The sequence below is a fragment of the Siphateles boraxobius genome, unplaced genomic scaffold, assembly GCF_051911475.1.
Source record: "Siphateles boraxobius isolate OS27281-9 unplaced genomic scaffold, OSU_SipBor_1 11, whole genome shotgun sequence".
In the NCBI taxonomy this organism is placed as follows: domain Eukaryota; kingdom Metazoa; phylum Chordata; class Actinopteri; order Cypriniformes; family Leuciscidae; genus Siphateles; species Siphateles boraxobius.
The window spans coordinates 10,870,491-10,897,500 of NW_027508711.1; the positions used below are offsets into that span (position 1 = coordinate 10,870,491).

At 39.2% G+C, this 27,010-nt stretch overlaps 4 protein-coding genes across 8 annotated transcripts in view; 3 read left to right on the plus strand and 1 right to left on the minus strand.

Moving 5' to 3' along the window:
* chm (CHM Rab escort protein) overlaps window positions 1-10,319 on the plus strand; it is a 70,943-nt gene extending 60,624 nt beyond the window's left edge. The window contains exons 13-15 of one of the 2 annotated variants that reach the window (XM_077196396.1): window positions 66-176; window positions 9,282-9,439; window positions 9,561-10,319. In XM_077196396.1, coding sequence (XP_077052511.1) covers window positions 66-176; window positions 9,282-9,439; window positions 9,561-9,815 — 524 coding nt within the window. In that variant the 3' untranslated portion in view covers window positions 9,816-10,319. Of the gene's footprint in view, window positions 1-65; window positions 177-2,350; window positions 2,537-9,281; window positions 9,440-9,560 lie in introns of those variants that run through there. The other variant, XM_077196404.1, reaches the window with a different exon arrangement.
* Window positions 10,320-11,277: 958 nt separating this feature from the next.
* On the plus strand, window positions 11,278-24,285 carry wdr55 (WD repeat domain 55). Of its 3 annotated transcripts, none has more exons than XM_077196526.1 (8): window positions 11,278-11,431; window positions 15,261-15,415; window positions 17,725-17,825; window positions 20,546-20,633; window positions 20,771-20,950; window positions 22,350-22,449; window positions 22,947-23,116; window positions 23,745-24,285. In XM_077196526.1, exons 1-8 carry the CDS (start codon window positions 11,366-11,368, stop codon window positions 24,088-24,090), a joined length of 1,206 nt encoding a protein of 401 aa, XP_077052641.1. In that variant the 5' UTR covers window positions 11,278-11,365; the 3' UTR covers window positions 24,091-24,285. The 3 variants fall into 3 exon arrangements, with proteins under 3 accessions (XP_077052641.1, XP_077052656.1, XP_077052649.1); XM_077196541.1 differs by lacking the exon at window positions 11,278-11,431 and adding an exon at window positions 14,979-15,060 and having other exon boundaries at window positions 15,271-15,415; XM_077196534.1 differs by lacking the exon at window positions 11,278-11,431 and adding an exon at window positions 14,986-15,062.
* On the plus strand, window positions 15,666-17,633 carry LOC143702549 (uncharacterized). The gene is made up of 2 exons (XM_077196514.1): window positions 15,666-16,033; window positions 16,314-17,633. The coding sequence occupies exons 1-2, from the start codon at window positions 15,808-15,810 to the stop codon at window positions 17,567-17,569; spliced, it is 1,482 nt and encodes a 493-aa protein (XP_077052629.1). The 5' UTR covers window positions 15,666-15,807; the 3' UTR covers window positions 17,570-17,633.
* A 188-nt stretch (window positions 24,286-24,473) lies between the features above and the next one.
* LOC143702574 (15-hydroxyprostaglandin dehydrogenase [NAD(+)]) overlaps window positions 24,474-27,010 on the minus strand; it is a 6,447-nt gene continuing 3,910 nt past the window's right edge. The window contains exons 6-8 of one of the 2 annotated variants that reach the window (XM_077196555.1): window positions 25,484-25,560; window positions 25,226-25,389; window positions 24,474-25,089 (exon numbers count right to left, since the gene is read on the minus strand). In XM_077196555.1, the coding sequence (XP_077052670.1) occupies window positions 24,939-25,089; window positions 25,226-25,389; window positions 25,484-25,560 (392 nt within the window). In that variant the 3' untranslated portion in view covers window positions 24,474-24,938. The remainder of the gene's footprint in view (window positions 25,090-25,225; window positions 25,390-25,483; window positions 25,561-27,010) is intronic. The other variant, XM_077196564.1, reaches the window with a different exon arrangement.

The window sequence follows — 27,010 nt, forward strand, 5'->3', positions numbered from 1 at the left end:
ACCAAATGTACAGATTATGCCCACCTTAATTGTCCTAAACTGTCTGTTGTGGTCTCTTTTAACAGATTTGGTCCACTTGACCTGTTCATCCTCTGGTACGGCCCAAGAAGATCTTGCTCCAGTTGTATCTCAATTGTTTGACGTTCCCGCTACTTCTGGAGAGGAACTTTCTGGAGGTAAGACCTGACCCAGCTCTTTCACTTCCAATTAAAACTCCCCGTCATTTAAAACCCATTAACATCTTCAGTCCTTTTGCGCATCGACCTCCGATTGCACATACACAGATCTGCTATATGTCCTGCTAACAGTACTTAACTAACCTTGCCGCCCGTGTCAAAGAGAGATCATCTCTTCCTCTCTTTAAAGAAAGATCTGGTATTGCTGTGACATTCAGCGAAGGGCTTACATAGAGATGTTATTGGCGATAACAGTGATTGATATTGATGGCGGTGTGGCAGGCAGGGGCCAGGCGCTTCTCCCATTGATTCCCATTATGCTCTGTCAGGGTCTGCTTGGCTCCTTCAGAGTGAATCTGAGCACGACCTGTCACATACGACCTCACTTTCTACCTTCAGATCATAAGGGTGGAATCACATTGTGAGTTTGGAAAGATTCGATTAAAAAAAAAAATAGATCAGTTTATGTTAGTTGTACGCATGTTGGTGATAGTCATGGGAAAATGTCTGTGTAGTAGAGAAGTATTTTTTTCCGGACACTTTTGTTTTCCTAGGATGTCCTCTCTCTTGTGTTATTGAAGTGGTGTTGAGATGCATGATTCATTTTAGATGGTTCATTCAGATGTTTAATTTCAATCAGTAGATTAAAAAAAAATGTTGTTTGAATTACTCAATAGTGTTCCCAGAAGCCCTCGTTACATTGGCTGTTTTGTAAATAAATAAATATTTTAATATTTTAATACATTTTATTTTAGTTGAGTTCAGTGTAAATTCAGGCATTTCAAATAGGGCTGTCAAAAGATTAAAAAAAATAATTACATTATGTGCTGATTAATTAATCAAATCAATCTCAATTAACCGCATCTGAGAAAAGACAAGCGTTGGAATTACTTTTTCCTCCGTGAAGGATTGCATGATTTAGGGGGAAAAACCTATTGAGATTTTTCTTATAAAAATTAATGGGTTTTTTTTTTCCAAAGAATGTTGTGATTCTATATCTTATTATTATTATTTTTTATGATTATTATTACTAAATTAAAAAATAATATTTTTTATTAAAGAAAATTATTTAAAAAACTTAGTATTACTTTTGTAATATTTCACTGTAAAATAAAAAATAAGAAAAATAATATAACTGTAAAATTAAAATACTAATATTTATGGCTTTCTTAATTTCCAAACGTTAAACTATTGAGGTTTTGATTTCAAGAGGTGCTCACTGCAGATCCAAATGGGTGGAGCTTGACCTAGTCCAGCTCCACTTCTGTGAATTAACCTAATTAGGTTTAGGGTTATGGTTAAGGTTAAAGGGTTAGAGTGTGTTTGGACCTTCTAGCTCAACTGAGGTCCAGAGAGGGGGAACTGGACGTCAAGCTCCACCCATTGGCTCTGCAATGAGCCGACTCTGTTTATGTTGGCAGAAAACCGCAGGGAGCCTTAAAATCTTCTCTTTTGTTGACAACAGCTGTTTTATATGCACTTTTCAAGACAAGTTTGGGAAGATTGTTGGCACATTGGCTTTGCGTTCCCACATGCACGTTATAAGCGATCCATACTCCGAGCACATGTAGAAATGAGTTTTTGTGCCGCAGCATCTGTGACACTGATAACACCAGATCATGAGCTGCTTATGTGTAAAAGAACACAGTGCCGCCCTTCACTTTTTAAACACGCAGTGCATATATTTATTTAATTAAATTGCAGCCTTTGCAATTTAATAATTCCACTAAACCTTGTTACGATTTAATTTGGAGAAGTTTAGCTACTAGACTAGTTTGTAGCTGGACTTGATTTCATTTCTTGACAAAGATCCTTTCCTATAGCTTCATGTCATAATTGACGATTCCTAAAATGTGCCACTTTATCAAAATTTGTGTAATAACAGTGTCTTGACTCCAGAATAAGTGTGATGGTAAGATGACTGTATTTCATGGCTGTAAGATCAAGGTCATCAACTCCACGGCATCTTCAACCTTCCTCACTCCATCTAACAAACTCAATCTCTCTTTATCAGCCATCATCTCCCCACACCTTTAATCTTTATCACTTTCCCATCATGCACATACTCTCCTTTCAAGCATTGCCTTTTTATATTGATTCTTGTTGTGAATTTAAGTACTTCTGCGGCTCAACAAAATAGAAATGTTGTAATTGTTTCTTTGTGTGTGTGTAAGCATGTGTGCTCAGGTGCGTGGCCGGCACAGCGGAGGGTGCGAGACGCGGGGCCCCGCTGGGCGACACACAGCCTTTTTATCACAGGAATGAGCTAGTACTATTTTAATTAAAATGTCAGAACAAATACTGGCAGAGGTCTTGAGGATGAATCGCTAGATAAGAAGAGCAGTGGGCCAGAACAGGTCAGAGAGACAAAGTCACCTGGGTAGATCTTCATTCATCCCCATGGTCAAAGCGTGTGTGTGTGATGGTCAAAGCTTGTGTGTGTGTGGTGTGTGTGTGAGAGAAAGAGAGTCTGTTGAGATCATGATGGAGCCAAATGGAACAAATCAACAGCAACTACTGAAGATTTCCTTGGGGATTTTGAACCCATCGAAAAGATCAAGGCTCATATATGACCACGTGTAGACTAGATAAAAACAACTCTAAACACCTTAGCAACTACACATTTCAAACACTTCTGTCCTGATTTCTTCGAGGGGAGGGTCTATGGGCGGGTACATGTATGAGCTTTTACAGATCTTTCAATCTAATGGATGAAATAAGCTCACGCAATTTACATATGTACACGAAAGGAGACGACGGACAAACACACAAAGAACATTTCTGGTCTGGCAGCTGCAAGACTACACCGAACGCAGTGAGAGCATTTTAAAAATCAGGAATGGTACGAGAATATTGTGCTTGGTATGTTTTTCGTCTTCAAACCAAACTTGGGTCTCCATCTGACAAAGTTTAAATCCAGTCTGTCTAACGCACCTCCCATAATGATTACACATACATAAGTCAGTAGGCGATCTTATTTTGGTTGTTCAAACATATTCAACCAAATGAGCATCTACATTTGAAAGTAATCCAGTCAGGTGGTCGAAAGTGGACAAGCTCAAACCGTTTTAGACCCCGTTTACACCTGTATTTAGTGTCGTCCACTTGTGATCCGAACGACCAAAATGCATCTTAATACCAGGTGTAAACAGGGCCCATGATTGTGTGATTTCAATGGAAAAACACTCACATTTTTCTCAGTGTACAAATGTATTTTCTTACATTTACATTTATCCAGTCATGGGGCAGGATAAATCTTCAGGACTGCCCCATCTTCAACCTTCCTCACTCCATCTAACAAACTCAATCTCTCTTTATCAGCCATCATCTCCCCACACCTTTAATCTTTATCACTTTCCCATCATGCACATACTCTCCTTTCAAGCATTGCCTTTTTATGGGGCAGTGGGGGGGCAGTCATGGCCTAATGGTAACACAGTTGAACTGGTGACCCAAAGGTTGCTGGTTCGATTCCAGTACCGGCAGGAATATGACTGAGGTGTCCTTGAGCAAGGCACCTAACCCCCAATCACTCCCCGGGCGCCACTCAAGGCTGCCCGCTGCTCCGGTGTGTGTATCCACGTTTGTAGTGTGTGTGTCTGTTCACTACTCACTACTCTGCTCCTAATGTGTGTGCACTTACTTGGATGGGTTAAATGCAGAGGTCAAATTCCAAGTATGGGTTACCATACTTGGCCATCACGTGTCACTTTCACTTTTACTAATTTAGCAGACGCTTTTATCCAAAGCGACTTACAAATGAGGAGAGCAATAGAAGCAATCAAGCTAACAATAGGGCAGCAATATGCAATTGCTGTGACCAGTTCTAGTTAGTCCAACACAGTACACGTAGCAAGGTTATTGTTGTTTTTGTTTTGTAGATATAGAACAGTAAGTGTTAGTATTAATGGGTTAAGTATTGCCGAAAGAGATGTGTCTTCAGCAGTTTCTTGAAAATGGCTAAAGACTCAGCAGCTTGGGTTGAGTTAGGCAGGTCATGCCACCAGCAGGGAACAGCCAAGGTAAAGGTCCGTGAAAGTGATTTTGTGTCTCTTTGAGATGGTACTACAAGGCGCTATTCACTTGCAGGACGCAAGCTTCTGGAGGGCACATAGGTCTAAAGTAGTGAGTTTAGGTTTACGGATGTAGAGCCAGTGGTTGTTCTGTAGGCAAACATCAGTGCCTTGAATTTGATGCGATTGGCAATGGCAACCAGTGCAAGTTTATAAGGAAAGGTGTGACGTGAGCTCTTTTCGGCTCGTTAAAGACCACTCTAGCTGCAGCATTCTGGATCAGCAGATGTTTAACAGTTGATGCTGGATGGCCTGCGAAGAGAGCATTACAATAGTCCAGTCTGGATAGAACAAGATCTTGGACAAGGAGTTGTGTAACATGCTCCGATAGGAAGGGCCTGATCCTCCTAATGTTGTATAAGGCAAATCTGCAGTTCTAGCAATGTGGTCTGTGAAGTTCAACTGATCATCATTCCGAACTCCAAGGTTCCTGGCTGACCTGGATGAAGTTATGGTGGATGAACCTAGCTGAATAGAGAAGTTGTGGTGAAGTTTTGGGGTGGCTAAGACTACAAGAAGCTCTTTCTTCACAAGGTCCAGCAAGAAATGTCTGTCAGGCAGACAGGCTTAGATGTGAGTAGCTACTGTCGGATCCTCTGGTTGGAATGAGAGGTAGAGTTGTGCGTCATCAGCATAGCAGTCATAGGAAAAAACATGTTTCTGAATGACAGATCCTAGTGATGACATGTAGATGAAGAAAAGAGAAGTGGTCCAAGCACTGAGCCCTGAGGCACCCCAGTAGCTAGATGTTGCGACTTAACTTAAACACCTCACCCCTCCATGACATCCTGAAGGACCTACCTGAGGGTTAAGACTTAAACCATTGGAGTGCAGTTCCTGAGATGCCCTTAATCATGAGGGTTGCCAGGAAGATCTGGGGGTTAACTGTGTCAAAAGCAGCAGACAGATCCAGCAAGATGAGTATTGAAGATTTGGAAACTGCTCTTGCCAGTCTTAGACTTTCTTTAAGCGAGAGTTGGGCCATCTCAGTTGAGTGCCCACTTTTGAAACCAGAGTGGTTGTTGTCCAAGAGGTTGTTCTGTGCAAGAAAGGTAGAGACTTGGTTGAAAACGACTAGTAAAACGGTGAAATCTAAGATGTTGTGAGTTTTATTTTAAAAGGTTGTAGAGGCCAGTGGGGGTTTAGTGTGTGTATTGAGGCAGTGTGCCAGTGTGTGTTAGATGGTGGCAGTGGTTTGGGAGGTTTGCAGCTGCAGGCATGTGTTAGCCGCCATCAGGAGTGCTGCTGTATGCTAATCTGACATTTGTCACATCTGGGAACATGTGTGCGTATGTATGACCGAAAGAGTGCCACTGCCTCGTCTGGCTGTCGGCCCAAACACTTGCATACTTACATATACTTCAGTATAATTTTTAAACTTAAGATATAAGATGATACTACTAACCAAACATACATTTATATAAAATAGTATATTTTATACAAAGGTTAATCTTTGAATTTCACTCACTTTGAGTAAACATTGCGTCATTGGTTCAAGTGAGAAATGAAACCCCACTGCAGTGTGTGTTGTTCAGAAACACGCAACGCTTGATTCTGCTTTCACATCATTTGGAACTAGTTTTGTTCGGAGAGCAAAAGTGCTGTCAAATCGATTAATCATGATTTAATCTTATCTAACTAAAGTTTGTAAATATGTAGTGTATGTGTGTGTGTGTGTGTGTGTATGTATGTATGTATGTGTGTGTGTGTGTAATGTGTGTATACTTGTAATTGCAAATAATCGATTTTACAGCACTAATTAATATGTATTATTTATTTTATATAATTATTATATAATTTTTATTTATATTTGATTTGATTAATATTGTCAAATTTAAAATAATTTTCTATTTGAATATATTTTTAAAATGTAACTTATTCGTGATCAAAGCTGAATTTTCAGCATCATTACTCCAGTCTTCAGTGTCACATGACCCTTCAGAAATCATTCATATATATATTGAATATTCTAATATGCTGATTTGCTGTTCAAGAAACATTTTTGTAATATTATAAATGTCTGTCACTTTTGAGCATTTTAATGTTGCTGAATAAAAGTAAAATTATCTTTAAAAAAAATCTTACTGTCCCCAAACTTTTCAAAAGGAGTGTATATGTCAGGAATAATTGATGACGGTCCATTGAATTATTAGAAAATAATGCACACCCGAGGTGGTAATGTGGCCACGATGTGAAGCAGAGTTTATGTTGTGCATTACTTTCTAAAAATTCAATGGACCATAGTCAATTATCCTGCAAATAATATCACAACTTAAAAAGTTTATCTACAAATCAGAAGTATTCAACATAAGCCCCGTATTTTTTTTTATTTTTTATTTTTTGCATTTATACATCATTACTGTGCGTTCACACCGGCCAGAGCGTCAAAGTGGCCGGAAGTCATTCATTTTCAATGAGAGCCGGCGGCGAGCTCCGGCGAGAGCGGCGCGGCGCATCTTGGACGGTGAGAGCGGCGAAGAGAGTTGAAGTCAGGTCAACTTTATGGTAATAAGCAATGACACGGTTCGGCGGCAACCGGCAGCAACCAATCGGAATTTAGAAGTGCTCCGTTTGAGAGGAGTCCAGAGAACGCAGTCCTGTAAACTTTGGTTCCGACCACATTAGTTCCCAAGCAAAATTGAGGAGGTTGATCATTTGAATTTGATAAGAAGGTGCGCAACACTATTTATAGGCAATATTTTCGCACTAGAACGCTTGTTTTTCAGCGGGAATGCAAATTATAATAGCACTTAACCATGAACACAAAAGCCACACCACACAAATGGCTTTTAATTTGTTTATTTCATTAGCAAACATGTCACTATAATTGTTACGTTTTTTCCATCGATCAAATTTCTGCAAAAATAACGATCGACATGCTTGTTTGCTTTGTGGCCCCTTTAAATACAGTTGTAAAAAAGACCACGCGTTCGATCTACGTCAGAGCGTCCCGTCCACGAATCTTTCCACGGCGTCGCTGGCAGGGCGGCGAGAGCGAATTTTGCCGCTCTCGCCGGCGGCGGTGTGAACGTACAGTTATAAATAACAATATTTTTTCAACACTTGGTTATTCTTTTTCTCTGTGTCCATATATTATCTAGTCGCATGTTCTTGGCTGTCTGGACTCTATAATAGAAGAGATTCTTTGGCTGTGTGTGTTCAGTGTTTTGTGAATCAGTGACCGGGCAGCATTCAGAGGAAAGGATGGGTGGTGTATTTGAAGCAGCGTTAAACATTGATGCCGCCACACCTCTCCCCCTCGCCAAATTAAGCAAATCACCGGGCCACTCCGGGCAGGAAAAGGAACACGCGTCATAATTGTGTGACATTTGGGTAATGACCGTTCTGACATTTCAGACTGACACCTTCTCCCTCTCGCTTTTTCTAGCCTTTCTTTTCCCACCTTTTTGCGGCAGAGGCTCGTGTATTTAAAGGGTAATGATACAGACTGACAGCTTTACGCTTTAAACGAACCAGCGAGACACACGCACACACACTCTTGAGATTCTCTGCTCTTCTGTTGGACCATAGAGCCCGTCTCGCCTAAGATGTCATCAAAGGAGGAGAAGAAAAAGAGATTAGATGACCCATGTCATGCAGCCGCTTGCAAAATATTAACAATGATTCATCTCATGATAAATCAACGTCAGTCTTTTAAAACGGGCATAAGTGGTGTATATGAGGAAAGTGTAATTTTTGTCATTATTATTCCCACTTTTGTCTAGTTGGCCTAACTAAAGCAGTCTGCATTTTAATAACAGTTGTAAACAGGGCCTACCAGTTGTAAACAGGGACACAGTCAAACGTGTCTACAGGCTTTCCATCAACTCATCAAATGCTTTCCGCTGTCCTTGGTGCTGAAATTCTCACTGTACGTTTCATATAAAAAAACAACACCAACATGTCATCTTGTTGTCATTTGTTTTGTTACAAACATACTGTTATTGCGTGTATGGAAGCACCTCACATTTAAACAAGGATGTAAACTCCCTCGTTTGCATACATTTTGGGTTCTAATGTACACTTTCAAAATCTTTCCACAGCCTTGTTTTTTTTTTTATCTGGTTAGAATTTATTCTATTTTTAATATTTTTTTTTTCATATATAATACATTTATATTCAATATTAATAAATTATACATTATGTATAGTTATGTTTAAAACTATATTATTTAAAGAAATTATTATTATTATATAATATCAATATAGATCATTTAACAGAAAATCTCAAAATATTGTGTGACGAGTTTTGTTTCAAATAAACTACAGAAACGACTCCAAAACAAAAAGGATAGTGTATAAATGATAACATGCATGCATAAATGTTCCCAAAATTAATAATGAATAAATAAGAGACTGAGTAGCAATAATAATACCATTTATAAATATAATATTGGTGGCTAGGTTAGTCATAATTATAGTTTTTTATTATTTATTTTATTTTATAATATTTAACATCAAAATTTATATTAATGATATTTCTTATAAATGAATTGCCGTTGATTGCCATCACCACAACAGCATTTGATTTCTTTCATATAAATGACACAAAGACGCTAGAATCTGTGCCCACATAATCCTAACAACCCAACATTAATACATTTCATGTTCATTTATTAAACATTAAAATAAATTTAGCTAGTTTGAATATTGAGCATAGTACTCTCGGCTCCCAAACTAATTTTTTTTTTTACCTCATATATTCCCGATACATATTCTCAAAATCAGTGCAGAAAATATGGTAAAAGTGCATAGGTTCCTTCTAGGTCAGGAGTGTCAAGTCCTGCTCCTGAAGGACCACCTACTGCAATGTTCAGCTCCAACCCCAATTAAACACCTAAACAAGGTTTTACTAGAGATACTACAAACTAAGCAGGACAGTGTCCCTCCAGGACTGAGTTTGGGCACCCCTGATCCCCTAATATAGACTGACCCAAACTTAATATTTGTAGGAATTATCAAGGCAAGACATCTCAAATGCATTAAGACATTAAAAGACGGTAAAGAAATGACTGCTTAAACCTCCCATGCAGGTTTGGAGGAGAGAAGCAAGCCTGCAGTGCTGTGGGTCATGTACTTCAACATGAGGGACACATCGGCCCAGGACAGCGACAGCTACAGCCTGCCGAGCAACGTTCACGTCTGCACCGGTCCCGACGGCAGCCTGGGTAGCGACTACTCCATTAAACTGGTGAGTCCAGCAGAGGGAGGCAGACACTACGTTCTATGGATCAGATATTGCCTCTAGGCTAATTTATAGGATGTTTTTAGTTGATTAAGACACAATTATGATTGTTTCTGTTTATTTCCAGGCTGAATCGGTGTTTCATCATCTCCTCCCTGATGAAGATTTCTGTCCGCCTGCACCTAACCCAGAGGACATCATCTACGACGGAGACGGCCCGCAGGCCGAAGGGTCAGGGTTTGATGAGAGTAATAACACAGAAGAGGATAGAAGCCAGGCCGAGGAAGAGAAGAGTCCATCGACTGAGAGCTCTGAACCTGCAGAGATGGACGGTGTTACCCAGGAGACACCGCTGGACACGAGCCCCCCCTCTGAAGAATAACCGCTTTTGAGACTTTTCTTCAGTTCTTCTACAATCACCACTTCACTGAGCATATGGCATCCAAAATACATAGTCTCGAAACCCAAGTACTCATCAACCCTTTTTATATATTTTATGTGCCTGTCTTTTGCACTTTCACACTCAGTACCCTCTACAATATTTTATTTCGACCGGTTACTGTAAACGGTTTATAAATGTACTTTTTGAAAACCAAAATGCTCTTTTTTTCCCAGAATGTATTCATATGTATTCACTACTTTGCATGGTTCAAGCAAGGTGCCTATTATATATTCTACTGAAGGACAAACACACTGATTTTGGTGAGGAGCTGCTGCTTCAAACCTTCTCAAGATTCATTTGCCAAGAACTTGTATTTCAAATGTCTTTTTAAATGCTTTCGTGTCTCAAGTCTGTTTTATGTCATCGCATCCATAAGTATTTGTATAGCTATAAATGTATCATGCAGAAAGGGTTGCTGACATTAAATATTTAATTGAAGATGTATTTTAGTGTCATGTCTGCAGCATTGTGTGTGTGTGAGTGAGATTTTATATATATATATATAATTTAATTATTAGGGCATTTTCCCCTGTAGTCAATTTTATTCCTTAAAACTTATCTTTGATCACCAAAATAACATTTATCCTTTTTTCTTTCCTTGAAAAAATGTCTTAATGCCTTAACATAGCTTTAACGTAACTTTACAACTTTGCCTTATTTAGTATACAAGGTTCTATGAATATGCAAATGATCCCCGCCTCCACTCACTCACACCAGCTCAGAGATCCACTGGTTGATGATCGCACATTGTAACCCGTTTATTGGTTACAATGTAGTTTGTGACGTCAGAAACACCAGCGATTTCAAACCGAGTTTTTAAGACTGTCTTTGATGCACTGACTAGAGTTTAAGGAGAAAATACTCAGCAATGGTGTTGACTTATGAACTTGCACATGGTTTGTCTTAAAGCATATTAAAAACACCAGATAGACAAATACTTGATACTTGAAAACCCTGATTTTCACCACAGGGGGATTTAAATTTAACTGGAGATGTTAAGTCCCTCTATCACCACAACAGCATGTATTCTTAATATTCTCTTCATATCTGTTCTTTCATATGAATGACACAGTAACAATCCATGTATAAAATGTGTACAGAATCCTAACGCCCATCATTCTAATACATTTGTACAAATTCTACGCATTTGCATATTAATTACATACTTGGAGTACACTTTTTTTCAGCACCAAAACATTTAACTCCATTCACTAAACAGAATTCCCATAGATTTTCTCTCAGATACATTTAAGGTGCTCAGCCACCCTGCAGTATTGAACTTGACATCGTCTGTCACTGCGAAACTCCAGTGTATAAACTGTGAGGCCGAGCATTAGTGATGCTCTCAGTGCGGTTTACTCGTTCTGAGGGCGATGTGAGAGAAGGAGCGCAGTTTGATGACATTTGGTTTGCACTGCCGTGGATGAACAGATGGCTCATTATGGTCGTCCCTCACAGCGCTTGCTGTCTTTGTTTCCGTGGAATTTGATATGGGCTCTGCTGAGGGTATTTACCCGTTCTGGAGGGGAAGAATTACTGCTGAACACATGGCCCAGGTTAGTCCCAGACCAGAGGAAGTGTGCTGGTTCTTTTAGGCGGCTGGGAGTAAAGCACACCCCTGACAGCACTGACGAGTGTTTAGAGTCAAGTCAAGAGTGATGTGTGTCACATATAAACCAGTCTTAGGTTTAATGTACTCACTTTGTAGGATGCATGGTTGCGCATGTCGTGTAGGCTTAGAATGCAAAATGCGACGTATTTTGAAGCGCTCCTGATCATGCGCTACTTTATCACTATCCTGTGATAAAGCACTACTTTATTTCAACCCTGTGAATGTAATTTGGGAATTTATAAGTATACATTTAAGTAGATGACTGAGTTTATTGTGCCTGGTAATAAATCATAATCACTCATGCAATTTTTCTTTGAATCATGTTTTGTGTCAACCCTGTTACAAAATGTTCAAGGTTTGAAGATCAGTGCAAAAAGTCTCATTGCACCACACAGTGTTATTCAGGTTGTTCCGGTGATTAAAAATGGTGTTTATCTCATAACAGAGCTGAACTATCAAGCTTAATGAATTTATGTGTTGTTAGTAGCCTACTCCTGAGCCCTGACCCTGAAGCACTACTTTTTCAACCCTGTTACTGTAATTCTGAAATTCATACATACATTTGAACAGATTACTGAGTTTATTGTGCCTGGTGATAAATCTTACATACAATTGAAATAAATATTAATAACTTGTGCAATTTTTATTTGAAAAAGCGCGTGCTTTGTGTCAACCCCGTTACATACAAAATGTTTCAGGGTTGAAGATCAGTGCAAAAATGTTTAACAATGGCCTCAACTATTAAATATCCTTGCACCACACTGTCCACTGGTTGTTCTGGTGACTATAGTTCTGGTAACTATCAAGCTTGATGCATTTATTTGTTGTTAGTAACCCTAAGCCCTGACTCTAGAGCACTACTTTATTTTAACCCTGTTACTGCAAGTTTGAAAGTTTGAAAAATTCATGTAGTGTATATAAATTTGAAAAATGAAAAGGTAACTGGTTTATTGTGCCCCTGTAATAAATCACACATCATTATTTATTGAAATAGAAATAACTCATGCCATTTCTCTTTTAAATGTGTTTTGTGACAACCCTGTTAAAATGTTCTAGGGTTTAAGAACGTCCAATAATGGCCTCACAGCATTATTTTGAAGCTGTACTGCAAGTTCCTGTGATCATGCACTTCTTTATCCCTATCCTGCGACAAAGCGCTGGTTTATTTCAACCGTTACTGTCATTTTATAATTTAATTATAAATTTAACGTCCATTAATGGCCTCACAGCAATTATCATTGCACCACACTGTATTATTCACAGGCTGTGTGCTGGAGATTAAAAAATGGTGTTTATCCCATAACAGAGTTGAACAATTAAGCTTTATGAAGCCAATGTAAGTGTAAATGTAATGAAACAATGATTAAAAAAACCTTTTAGAGAAACATTTATTGCAGTTCTTTTGGATCAAGCCATGTTAACAGAGTTGAACAGAACACGAGGAAAAGACGAATGCCGCATTTTCTCTAAAATATGAATAACGCATGTTTATTTATATATATATATATATATATATATATATATATATATATATATAACATGCGTTATTCATATTTTAGAGAAAATATATATAATTTTTTTTTTTTTTTTTTTTTTAGCAAAAGGACATTCCAATAAAGGACATTTCTCAAATAAAGTAAATTCACTGTAAACTGTTAATTCATGTGAGGACACAGAAATGATATGATTTTCTGAGAGTGACCTACTGATAATTTCCCGCAGCTGAGACAGGAGAACCTGAGATCTCAAACATGCCCTTATTTAGGTTTAAACCTATTGAGTGTCCATATCTGCTTCATGCTCTGTGATCGATTTCCTCAATTTTCGTAATTTCATGACAATCCTTTATCTCCAGCATTTTGGTTTCATCTCATTGTTTTGGGGGGCATGAGATTATTTTCTTCTCTCTTGACTGACCTGCCTGCTCAATAGCATCATTGGGAATCAATTTTCTGCATGGAGAGTCTTGACATTCAAACGCAAAAGGGTAGAATGTGCCACAGGCAAGACACCTAGCGGGGGCCGTGCTTCTCGGCACTACGGGGTGCATTCAGTCAGGAATCTTTAGGGACTTACTCTGAGGAGTTGTAAAATGTTTCTCAACAAATTGAGGATTGAGACAAACATTTCTTTTTTAAAACCTAGCAGATGCCTCTGGCTACATCTGGTTTTATCTTTAAGAAGACCATTTAATGAGGTGCTTTCTAGAGGTGTAAGAAAAAGGACACTAATGCCGGGCGTACACCAAAGGATTTTCACAGTCCCAGACTAAAGACCGGCAGTCTTTAGGAATCTTACTGGAGTCTCGGCGCGCTCCCGTCGTCTCGATCGTTAAATGTGAGCTGATAATCTGCAGTCGGCGACCCGATTTATGCCAGTCTTTCTCTAGTCTTTCATATCAAACATGTTTGATATTATCGCAAGTCTTTAAAACTGTGAACCCAAGTCTTTAGATGTGAGCTGATAATCTTATAAAGTCTTTTCTAAATCTTTTCAAAGTCTTTAGGTGTACAGAAAGCATAAGGATGCTTAGACGTGTCTGATGACCCATATGCTCAATACAAGAACAAGCATAATGAAGATGTTTAATCATTTTCAATAAATCATTAGGAGTTCAATGGTGTATTGGAAAAGGTTGAGGTTAGACAGGTGGTATGACAGTTGATGCCACGTTTTAATCAAGGTAAATTCACCTTTGTGTGTGTTTCAAGTCAAGCTGTAATTTTGTCAAGTTAAGCAAAAAAATTAAATGTTATTTAATTAGGATACATGATTTATTCCAGATTTTCGTGAAAATTACATTTACTACATATTTATATTCATCCCATGCTGTTAAACATAATTCATCGATCATTTATTTAAAATGAGAAGAAACATGTAAAAAAGCCAAAAGTGTTTTTTCCCAATTCCAAAGTGTCAAACGTCCCCACGGCTGAAGAAACACCGATTTATGTCTCAATCAGGTGCAGCACTTCTGATTTCAAAAGCTTTAATGTGTTTTTACTGACATCTAGTGGCTAAAATATGTCATTACATGAGCTCAACTATTAAACTATAACTATTAAAAATCTATATTTTATTTACTATCATTTATGGCTGCATTTTAAGGTCCACAATCCTTTATTTGTCACATACATATTACATACATGTGATGTAATGTATTAAAATGTTTTCCCTCGTCCAACAGTGCAAAAAAAAAAACGAATTAAGGACATCCACACAAACATTATAAAACAGAATAATAAAATATAACTAGTGTGTATGTATATATATATATATATATATATATAATGTGAATAAAACAAAATACAATATATTATGTAAATAAAATAGAATATAGAAGTGAAAATAGAATAAAGTAGAGGTTTTGATGCAAAACATACAAAACACAGAAGCTGTACAGTGTGCAATATATATTTTTTTTTACATACATACGTGTCAGCAAATGAGGCGGGAATATGTAAAAGTCCTCGTTCAGTTTATGGCCACTCCAGTGCAACAGGTGGCGGAAGTGACATATGTAGCAAACAATAAAGATGGCGACTTCCATAGAGCACGAGGATTCATTTGAACAAGTGTGTTTTTTTGTTTTTGTACTATATCGAGCGTTTCAGTGCCGTAATTTGTCGGAATATATTTAAATATACATTTAAAATCAACCGAAATGCCTTTGAGTCGTAAAAAGCATCTTTAAACTGTAATAAATTGCGCTAAAGGCTGTCGGCGCTGTCCACAGTGAGCTGAATGCAGTGTTTGTTTCGGTGTGTTTACAGGAGGAGACTGAAGAGGAGACTGAAGAAGAGCCCAAAGTACCAAAGATCCGCGAGACACCAGAAGATATCAAACTAGAGGCGATTGGCAACACAATCGCATTTCATCCCAACCAAGACATCCTTGCAGCTGGAGACATTGATGGAGATATATACCTGTACGGTTGTTTATTTCTCAGGAATCTATAGTCCTCATTTTCGGTTGAGATCGACTTTACTAACTGTCTGTCTTATGTTTGGGGCCACACTAATGTTGTAAAACAGTTTTAGTAACGTTAATTCCAAATTAAACCCTTTAAAAATAAATTTGATAGATAATATTGTAGTTCAAGACACTACAGGCAAAACCTGAATTCGGAACCGCGTACTACTACTCTTTCTGCCATGAAACATATGGTAAGAGTAGTATACCAGTACCCGCGGTTCCGAATTCAGCACGTTTTCATGGGACGTGACGTCAGCTGCGCAATGCATGTCGGGAGTTTAGGTCACGGAATCTGAGGTATATTTGGAGGTAACAAACGTAAACGTTTGTATTCTCCACGTTGAAATGGTGAACACTTGCTGCGTGGTTAAGTGCTACCGGCGTGGAAAATCTATCGCAAATGGCTTGCGATTTTTCAACTTTCCGGCTTGGAAACAGCACACTGGAACTCAGATTTCCGAGTTAACAAAGCGGCGTCGTATGGCATGGGTAGCAGCAGTAAGACGAAAAGACATCACTTTCAGCAATATTCCCCGACACATGCGGGTTTGCTCGCGGCATTTCCATAAAGGTAAGTTATAAGCAAAACACATCCAACTGTTTTGTTGTTAAAGCTAGCAATGCAGACATAAGCTGTGTCCCAATTCAGAGGCTGCATGCTTCGAAGTCCGCGAGTGTCGAACCGAGCATTCATGAAACATTCTTTTTGGATGTGAACAGATAATGTACAGACTGCACATCATTGGGATAATGCAACATTAATTGGGATGCAGCTGTTGTTGAGTTTTTGCTAAACAGCTAACTTTGCACCAGTAGCTAACTAATTAAATAAATATTTGTGTTTTTTTAAGGCAAACCAGCCTATGAAATGCTAGAGTGTGATCCAGACTGGGTGCCATCATTACATCTCGGGCACACAGAAGTGAAACCAACCGACTCTGGGAAGTTTAACCGGAGGTTAAAGAGACAGCAAGCTCTAAAAAGGAACAATGCTGAACCTGCAACACTGGATCTAGCTGGCCAGAGATCAGAGATTGTTAAGGCTGAACCACCAGATGAAGATTCACAGATGGCTGAAGCTGGCCCAAAAGACATCACTGTAGAACTGCAGGAATGTAGTTTTTGTAGCTGCAGGCGTGCCGAAATTAACCGCTTGTTGGAGGAGAACAGGAAACTGAAGGAAGAGCTCTCTCAAAAGAAGATGGAGGAGGATTTTTTGAAAGACGACGACGTGAAGGTCACGTACTACACTGGACTTTCATCTTTTGCTGTTCTGATGGGTGTGCTGACACAACTTCTTCCCAGCCTGCCACAGACCAGTCGAAAACTTTCACCGTTTCAGATGCTCTTCTTAACTCTGATGCGCCTGAGGCTGAATCTGCCTATCCAGCACATTGCGTACCTCTTCTCCGTAGATCGAAAGACTGTGTCCACCACATTCAGAAATACCATAGGTACATTGTTTACACATCTCAAACCCTTGGTGCACTGGCCAGAGAGACATTGCTTGCAAGCCACCATGCCACGTCAGTTCGTAGAGGCTTTCGGCAGTCGTGTAGCAGTTATTGTGGACTGCTTTGAAATTAGCATTGGAAGAGCGTCAAATCTCAAAGCTAGTGCGGAGACCTTTTCCCACGACACAAACAAGCACACCCTGAAGTATCTCATTGGCATTACACCACGGGGAGCCATCTCTTTCGTTTCCCAAGGCTGGAGAGGTCCTGTCAGTGACGAGCACGTGACTGAGAATAGCAGCCTTCTTAACAAACTGTTGCCTGGGGACTTGGTGTTAGCAGATCATGGATTTGACATCAGGGACAGGGTCGGTGGACTAATGTATGCAGAAGTGAGAGAAAGTGGACACAGCAGGCTGAATGCAAAAGATGTGGAGGAGACACGCCAGATAGCTCATCTCAGAGTCCACGTGAAGAGGCTTAGTGGATGCGTACGCACAAAGTACATCATACTAAATGAAACTGTACCAGTGAGCATGGTGCTCCCATGTCAAGGCGAGGACATGATATTCCTTGACAAGATTGTGTCTGTATGCTGTGCCTTGACTAATATGTGCCCCAGCATTGTTATGAAACTGCAAACCATGACGTAAAATATGTTAACTATGTAAAAATTGCATGTTGCATACCACCTGTTACCATAATAAATGACAAAAAGGATTCCAATTCTGTATCTCTTTATTTATTGATAGTCGACAGGAGTGTACTAGTGCAGTTCAGTGTAAATTCATCTCTCTTTGGTTTGCAGATATTCATACTCCTGCACTGAAGGAGCAAACAAAGAACTGTGGTCATCAGGACATCATCTCAAGTCCTGCAGGAAAGTGCTCTTCTCCAGTGATGGACAGAGTAAGCGTCTACTTTTACATTCATTAGTGTTTGGCCAACCTGGAAGTCAGCATCACCCTGATCCCTCAATAAAAACCAATAGGATTCTTCCATTTGCTTTTAGATTGTTGCAGGAAATAAGCTCTGTAACCAACAAAAGGTTTTTCTTACACTTTTTGTTATGATCTACACAAATGAACAACTTTTATGAAGTTTGAAGCCTAAATTCAATTAGCAGATGTAAAAAGCTACGCGAAGGCTACACAACACTACTTCAAACTCGCCACAATTAAGATTCCAACAACTCTAGATTCTTTAAATAAATAAAAATAAAAATCCAGAAAGTTTGAGTTAAAATGGTTTGCAAGACCGTGATTATAAACACTAATGGCCGGTTTCACAGACAAGGGTTAAGCTAGTCCCAGACTAGAATTTATGTTTGAGCTGGTTTAACTGAAAACAACTTGCACTGATATCTTTTAAAATATGTCAGACCATTGTTTTGTCTTAAAATGCACACCAGTAATGTTTTTTTTCTAAGGCATGTTTAAAAAAGAACTAGGGCCTAATCCTGGCTTAATCTAAGCCCTGTCTGTGAAACCAGGCCTAAGGCCCCATCCACACTACTGCGTTTTAGGGTGTACTCACACTAGCCAGTTTGAACCGTGCCCGAGTGCGTTTGACCACCAAAGCGCGGTTCGTTTGACTAGTGTGAGTGCTCCGAACCGTGCCCGGGGGCGGCTCGATTAGCCGGCCCTGGCCCGCTTGGAAGAGGTGGGCCAGAGCACGGTTCAGTTGGACTCGGGCGCGGTTCGCATGCAGTGTGAGCGCTAACCGTGCTGGAGCACGGAACAGGACGCGTGATGTACGGGAACTGTAGTCCGTAATCAAAGCTGCAAAGTCCTTGCTGCACTTCAGCTGGTACCTTGCAAACCTCCTCATACGAGCAGCACGATTACGTGAAAATGTTCGCGCCACTAAGGCGACACATCTGTTTAACAACAGGCTGTGAGAGGGCTGTGGACCACCGTGGACCAAACGACACAAAATTATCCACAAAGAAAACAGAGCGATGGACTCCATTGTGTTCAGAGAGCGCCGCTCTTCTTGTTTATCCCGAAACCGTCGCACCATAATGACGTAAGCGTGCTCCGGCACGAATGCTGAAACCCTATGTGAGTGCAGGCCAGAGGGGGAGTGGGGAGGGGGGACAATCGTACTCGGGCCCGGTTCATGGCAACCGTGCCTAGTGTGAGTACACCCTTAGTTAAGAAACGGAGAATTCAAACGATTACGATCTCCGTCCACACCAGCGTTTTAGCTGCGTATTAGAACTGATCTGTCCGGACATAAAAAGGATACCTCTGCGTCATCGTTCCTAAAGTCCTCCGTTTTGACCCGTCTTCACTACAACGTCCTCCGGAGATTCAAAACGGGGTCGGCAGCGTTTCTAAACTTCTCCGCTTTAGGTCTTTGTTGTTGCCGTTTTAGTCTGGAAGGGAGGTGCAAACGTAGCAAAAGGTCTCCGTTTCTAAACTAGAACGTAGTAGTGTGGATGGGGCCTGAGAGGCTGTGAAAGCTGACTAGTGAGTAGATGATTTTATCTGTTTGGCTGATGTTAATATCCCACACAACCTCTGTAGTCCCATTTAGCCACTTGTTAGAAACCGCCTTTTCATTGTCGCATGAAAGCTTTCAAAAAAATCATGAGGGTATTACTGTCGTAAAGCGAGTAAATATCTAGAGCTTGTTCACCACAGACCTTTTTTCAGCCGTTTAACTAAAAACCCATTCAAAAAACCCTTTGACCAGAGAATGTCTAATATGGGGAGAATTCTCACTGGCAGTAAACTTCCGGCTTCTGAACTGGTTGCAGTTCCACTCTGGCTCCATATGAGGGCGCTCACAGGACGAGTGCAGAATGAATGGAGGTCTATGGAGCTATACCCCTCAAAATCCACTTTTCTCAGGATATAATTTTTTGTCTAGTAATTTCAATGTTGTTTTCGAAAGGAGATGCAAAGAAATTACAGATTACTGGGTGTTAGATTTTTTAGAGTCCCTTATTTGCTTTAAAAAGTCTTTTAAAATGGCAATGACATCATACACATCGTATGACCAGAGAACTGCTTTACGGCAATCCTTCAGTCACTTTGGTGCTTTCGCGATCTGCACTTTCTTTTCTCTCGAGGCATCGACAACACCGCTGACACAGGTAAATACACGTGCTAGAAGCGTTTTTGTTTTGTTGTTTTAAAAGACCACACCGAAAATACTTCGGATGCCACGATGCCATCAAGCGGTATCTCTGGACGTAATCAGTCCTTCACTGACCAATCAGCGTCCATTAGCAGAATGCTAGCGTGTTATGGGCAACCACAACTCAACCTGTAAGAAATCGAAAGGACATAAGTACTTGTTCATTCAACTTTGGACCTATAACCCATGTTGAACTTGCAAAATCTACATTCAAATCTGAGATTTCTCAACGGCAATCGGGTGAAAGAGACAAATTTAGCCGTCTAACCCCATAGACTCCCATTCATTTTGCACTCGGACTATCGCCCCTCAGTGGAACTCTGGTGGAACTACAACCCAAATTCGGTACAATAGGGCTTAATAGGGAGTGGCCAGGCTTTCCTTAGACGGCTTTGCTTTGACTTTGAGACGATGGAGCCGGAAGTGCTGAAAGGCTTACAAAAATGTCATTCCTCTATATTTCTCTTCTCTCTGTTCTTCAGAATTGTTCAGTGTGTCTAAAGACAAGGCTGTTCACATCATGGACGTGGAGGCTGGGAAACTAGTGACGCGCATCCCGAAAGCTCACACGTATCTGATATTCCCATCTATTTTTTATAAAGCCATTCTTAAAAAAAAATATTCTGGTTGTATTAGTAAAGATGTTGAAATGTTAGCACAAAGCTCTTTGAACAGCAAAGTAATTAGTGTTTTTGATCGTTTTTAAGGGTCCCAGTCAATGCCCTGCTGCTGGTTGATGAGAACATATTTGCGACAGGAGATGATGAGGGAACGCTTAAGGTTTGGGACCTGAGGAAAGGAACATCATTTATGGATCTGAAGCACCATGAGGATTATATTAGTGATATCGCCATTGACCAGGCTAAAAGGACATTACTTACTTCCAGGTAATGTTAAAGGGGAACTATTATGCCCTTTTACAAGTTTTGATTTTGTTTTTGGGGTCTATTAGAATAGGTTTTCATGCTTGATTGGTCAAAATACACATTTTTCATATATTTAACAACACTGCGGCACCTCTATTCCCAGTCTGTCAGTAACTCTCAGGGCTGCGTTTCCCTAAAGCATCGTAGGCCTAAGTAGATCGTAGAAACGGTTGTACGAATCATCTTAGAGTTACGGGCCATGTCCAAAAAGCTTCGGTACTTAAATAACATAACTTTTTTTTTTAATGAAAGCTGAGAGTTACACAACTACCACTTTGACGCTTCAAAGAGTTTATAAAGAGATTGAAAAACTAGCGGTTTAGTCCAAATTGTCTAAAGAGACTCGATCACTCGATATTTGATAAACAGATTGAATTTAGGCTTTCATTCACATTTAAACATTGATCAGCATAAATAAACAGAAGCTCAGCCGAACCTGCTTGATGTGTGAGAACAAACATCATTTTTTTCTTGCTATAGCTCAACACGAGAATGAACCTGATTGGTAATTTCAAATTAAAATGCTGCTATACCTATCAAGGAAACTTATTCAAAATAATTGTTGCATGGTGTGTCCAATGGACTGCCAATTGAGTTGGCAAAGGTACCAAACACTGCATTCCCAAAACCAAACAGCAGAGGTCGTCAGGCTTCAGTGATCCTGGAAGTTCGTGCCTCCATCCACAGGTGAATGTGAGAGAACAAAAAATTGCAGATTTCAATCAGATTTACAAAGCAGTAAATGTGTATATATAGATAGTTCCGCACACAAAAAAAATTCAAACAAAGAAAAATAACCAAACCTTTCCCATCAAGTAAATTACAGCTATTGGCAGCAGCACTTCATGAATGGACTGCGACTCTTAAGTAGCCCTTAAAACTCATACTCACGCATTCATGTTAAGTGAATTTTTATATTGTATATAATTTTCTGGCCCCAGGGAGCCACTATCATGCGTGGCATTGAAATTGTGTTGAATCCCCACTCTTTTTTACTTTGTCCAGTTCGTGATCACGCATACTCTGTAGGGAGCGGCGGTACTGATTTTATAAGATATTTGTCAATGGTGCTCCAACATCGTCCTGTCAGTCATCTCTCCTTACTTCACGTGACAAGTGAAATCTGAAGAACTGTAATGTAGCCGACTACCGCAAGCCTATCCATGTCCCTTTAGGGGCTTAAAAAATGTGTTTATGCTCTTTTTCATTAAACAACAGGACACATGGCGTATTATTTTATGTAATGTTCTTTCTGAATTAGGTGTGCAAACATATAACCATCTAATGTTTAAATTTGATGAAATCTGATGGGTTTGCATGGCTGTATGTTTAACCTTTTTTGTTGTTGTTTTTTTTTCAGTGGCGATGGCACTATGGGTGTATTCAATATAAAAAGACGAAGATTTGAACTGCTTTCTGAATTCCAAAATGGAGATCTTACCTCTGTTTCTATTATGAAAGTAAGTCTAAACAACGTCTATTGCTAATTAATTAACATTTTAGACACCGTGTTTGGCTTTTTTCTTTATTTTTGCTTTACGGTGTTGTGAACTACAGAGTTGACCAAACACAGTCATAAACACTACTACACAAAATATCAGCACTTTTGACGTGCCGTTTGTCTAATCGAATTAATTGACCGTAACTATTGTATCCACCTTAATTTCCATTGCTGAAATAAATAGTTTCCCCTGAATGTGTGATGCTTTCAATTCATTTGCTGTTATTACTAAATAACTTAAAGAATAAGGAAGTGCAGTGAACATTAAAGCTATTTGCACTATAAACCAGTTTTTATTATAATGATTAAAATAATATAACAAATACCACTATACTAGTTTGAATAACTGCAAAAGCCTCGCACATTCATGGTAAAAATGAATGTGACCATGGTTTCATAAAGAATAAAGTGGGTAGTGTAGTTTTAATCATGAAAAACCTCTTCTTTTTCCCACAGAGAGGCCGTAAAGTTGTTTGTGGATCCAGTGAGGGCACCGTATACATTTTCAACTGGAATGGTTTTGGTGCCACCAGTGACCGTTTCGCAGTTCAGGCTGAGTCTTTAGACTGTATCGTCCCCATTACAGACAACATACTGTGTGCTGCTTCTACTGATGGAGTGATCAGGTGAGACACGTTTGGAACAGATGTTCATTGTTACATTCTTTGTTCATGGTCTTATCTCACTTTGTGTGTGCATATATGTTAGCAAAAAGGTACACGAGGCATGCTGTATTGTGTATATAAGGATGTCGTTAGTGTGACTATTCACAATACAGCATGCCTCGACTACCTTATTGCTTTTATAAAACTGTTTCCACACCGAAATAGATGTATTAATAAACGTTGCTAAGGGGGTTGCGCAGCGCTTATACTCATGCTTTATTGTAAATAAAATTGCCTATTGCCCAATCAGCATTAAGGACCGTTTAAAGAGTCATGTGAAAAAGAAAGTACACCCTTTTGAATTCTATGGTTTTATGTATCAGGACATAATCAAAAATCATCTGGTCTTTAGCAGGTCTTAAAATTAGGTAAATACAACCTCAGATGAACACCGCCACTTGACTTATGACACAGTGTCATTGTTTATTTAACAAAAACTAGGCCAAAATGGAGAAGCCACGCATGACAAACTAAGTACACCCTTACTGCTTCCATAGGAATTAAGAGAGTAAGTAGCAGTTAGACGCTGATATTGACCGGGTGAACATCCAATGGAATGAGTAAAACTAATGATAAAATACTTTGGCAGGGCCATCAGTATCTTGCCCAACCGTGTGGTGGGCAGTATCGGACAGCATGTCGGAGAAGCCATAGAGGAGATCGCACGATGTAGAGACTCACGTTTCCTGGCCAGCTGCGCTCATGATGAGCTCATCAAATTCTGGGACATCTCCAGCTTACCCGAGATGAAAGTAACCGATTATCGACGTAGAAAGAAAAAAGACAGACGCCTCAAAGCTCTGAGTAATAAAGCTTTTGATATGGGACAGAATTTCTTTGCTGGTCTTTTAGACACAACTGAGGAAAACGGTAAAGAAGAAGAAGAGGATGATGATGATGGCGACGACGATGACAGTGGCAGTGGAAGCGACTGAATATAATTTATTGCAATCACTTTGCAGTATTGTGTTGCCATTTGTTGTCTAATTAATGTATATTTTCAGATTAACATCTGAATCTGTTTTATATTTGTATAATAGTTTGGGTTTTTTTTGCCTCAATTTCAAAATGTATGCAATGCTGTCACGTTCTTGTTCGAGTTACGGCTCCTTAATAAATCAACACAAAAACATTTATTGGCCAAAAAATGTAACAAAAGACAAGTTTACCATAGATTTTTTTTTTTTTAATCTACAACTGCTTATGGTTTTCTAAACTGAAAATTTAATTATTAAACTAAAAATCCAATGCGTCCAAGTTCAGGATTAAATATTTGTTTTTTTTTCTCAGGTGAAAGTCCAATGAACCTTTAACACCATGATATTAAATGAAGTAGCTTATTTATTGGAAATATCTACATTTTAAAATGAGAAATACATATTCAGAATATTTTGTGATTGAGGTATGTTTAAACCAAGTGTTTGTGTGTGCGTGTGCCTGTGTGCAAGTGCAATGAGAGAGAGAGTTACAGACATGATCATCGGTTCATGCCAGTTTAAGTATATTCTGCCATAGAAGCAAATTTACTGTATACCAACGGAATTGCTGAAATTCATGGATGTAACAATCAAAAAGCACCACCAAAGAATAAATCAGAGATCCGAGGCCACTCATAGCAGAAGGTCTTGACTTGAAATGGGTGGGTTTTCTTTAAAAACCTTGCCTGGCAAGCCAGATAAAAGTATACGGGCTCTGGCAAAAGCTCTAATCCCAAATTAAAATCCATCAATTTACGCAGGGGCTCAAGATGGGTACGCCAGTGTCAGTGGAAGAAGCTGATTGGCTACTCCAGACTGACTGGAGTTGATGGAAAGTCTTTGCCCTGTTGAGGAAAGGAAACAAAAGCTGCACCGTCAGGCTCAATCATCAGAACTTCTCCATTCTTGCTCTCATCTTTCACAAGAACAAGGAAGGCCTTGGCAACAGCATCAACCCTGTAACCAAATTACAACAATTATCATCTATAAGTCATCTATACAAATGTTTCTAAATTTTGGTGTTAAATTCATAGTCTTGCTTTGTCTGTTATGCATCTCTCTCCTCGGAGGAAGGATACACGTGTCAACTCACTCCAGACAGCCGTGTTTTTCCATCATCATCTCCGTAATGCCTTTCAATGGAAAGAAGCTTCCGGTATGTTCTTCTGATTTCATGAAGGACAGGAGACTGGTCTTCACAAACCACGGACAGAGGATGTTGATTCTCACCCCATGGTCAACCAACTTGGAAACGGCCTATTTGACACATGCAATTAAAGAAAATATCCTTTTTCACAAAAATGCTTTATAAATTATTATTCACCACCCAGACTGAAGACAAAATACATACCGCCATGGCACGGCTAAATCCAACCACGCCATGTTTAGTTGCTGTGTAGATGGGCGCCATTGGCAAAGGCCCTAGACCTGCAGCCGAAATGCAAAGATACAGTCAAGGCATGTCCTTAAAGTCCAATCATTCACCTTAAAATTTGAATTTTGTCATTTACTCATTTATCTCCTGTCGTTACAAACTTGTATGATTTTTTTCTTCATCAGAACAGAAAGGAAGATATTTTGAAAAATGTCTCCGTGTGGGAAATTTCCAATGGGGTCTAAAACAACATTGTACCCCACTGACTTTCATTGTATGGTCAAACTAGCAAAATATCTTAATTTGTGTTCCACATATGAGATGAAATAACATGATGTCAATTTACATTTAAACATATAGCAGATGCTTTTATCCAAAGCGACACATAAAGAGGAACTAAAGCAATTAGTCAAAGAGCCAACAATATTCGTAATATACAATGCCATTTTTATTAGACAAGATTAGGAAGCAAGGTATAGAGGAGAAGTGCAGAGAAATGTATGTGTGTGTGTGTGTGAGTGCTTTTGTTTAAAGGGACAGTTCACCCAAAAATGAAAATTCTGTCATCATTTACTCAGCTTCATGTTAATCCAAACCTGTTTGAGTTTCTTTCTTCGGTTGAACACAAAAGAAGATATTTTGAAGAATGTTGGCAACCAGACGGTTGATGGACCCCATTGACTTCCATAGTAAGAAAAAAAATCTATGGAAGTCAATGGGGCCCAGTAAATGTTTGATTACCAACATTCTTCAAAATATCTTCTTTTGTGTTCAACAGAAGAAAGAAACTCATTCAGGTTTGGAACAACATGAGGGTGAGGAAATGATGATAACGTCTTTATTGATGACAATAAAGTCTATTATGATGACACCCTTTAAGGGTGTGAGGTGGTTAAGTGCTTGTGTTTTAATCCATGAAGGATGTTCTCTACAGTTCAGGTGCAGGTTGGCAGCTCATTCCACCAGAGGAACAGAGAGGGTGAAGGTTTTGGAAAGCGACTTAAAACGTCGTTGTGAATGAACATCAAGGCGTCGCTTGTTCAAATGAGTAAATAACTGAATTTTAATTTTTAGACGAACTATCCATTTAATTTCACAGATATATTTTTATCCTGTCTTTTCATTTTTATCTCATGAGTTCACCTGCCCATCCAGTCTTAATAATTAATGTTAAATCTGTAAATCTGTTAAATATGTAATCAATTTTAATCGTGGGAGAAATAACTGCTCCTGCAAAAAAGAAAAGAAAAGAGGATGTATAGGTTTGAAAATGTATAGGCCTAGGTTTGAGGATGTTAAAACTGGATATATTGTTTTAAGGATGCAAAAAGAGGATGTATAGTTTTAGGATTTAAAAAGAGGATGTATAGTTTTGAAGATATAGGCCTAGGTTTGTGGATGTTAAAACTGGATGTACTATAGTTTTAAGGATGTAAAAAGAGGATGATGAAAGAGAAATGACTTCTGCTTTTATACGCTCGTAACGATGATTGACATAATTGA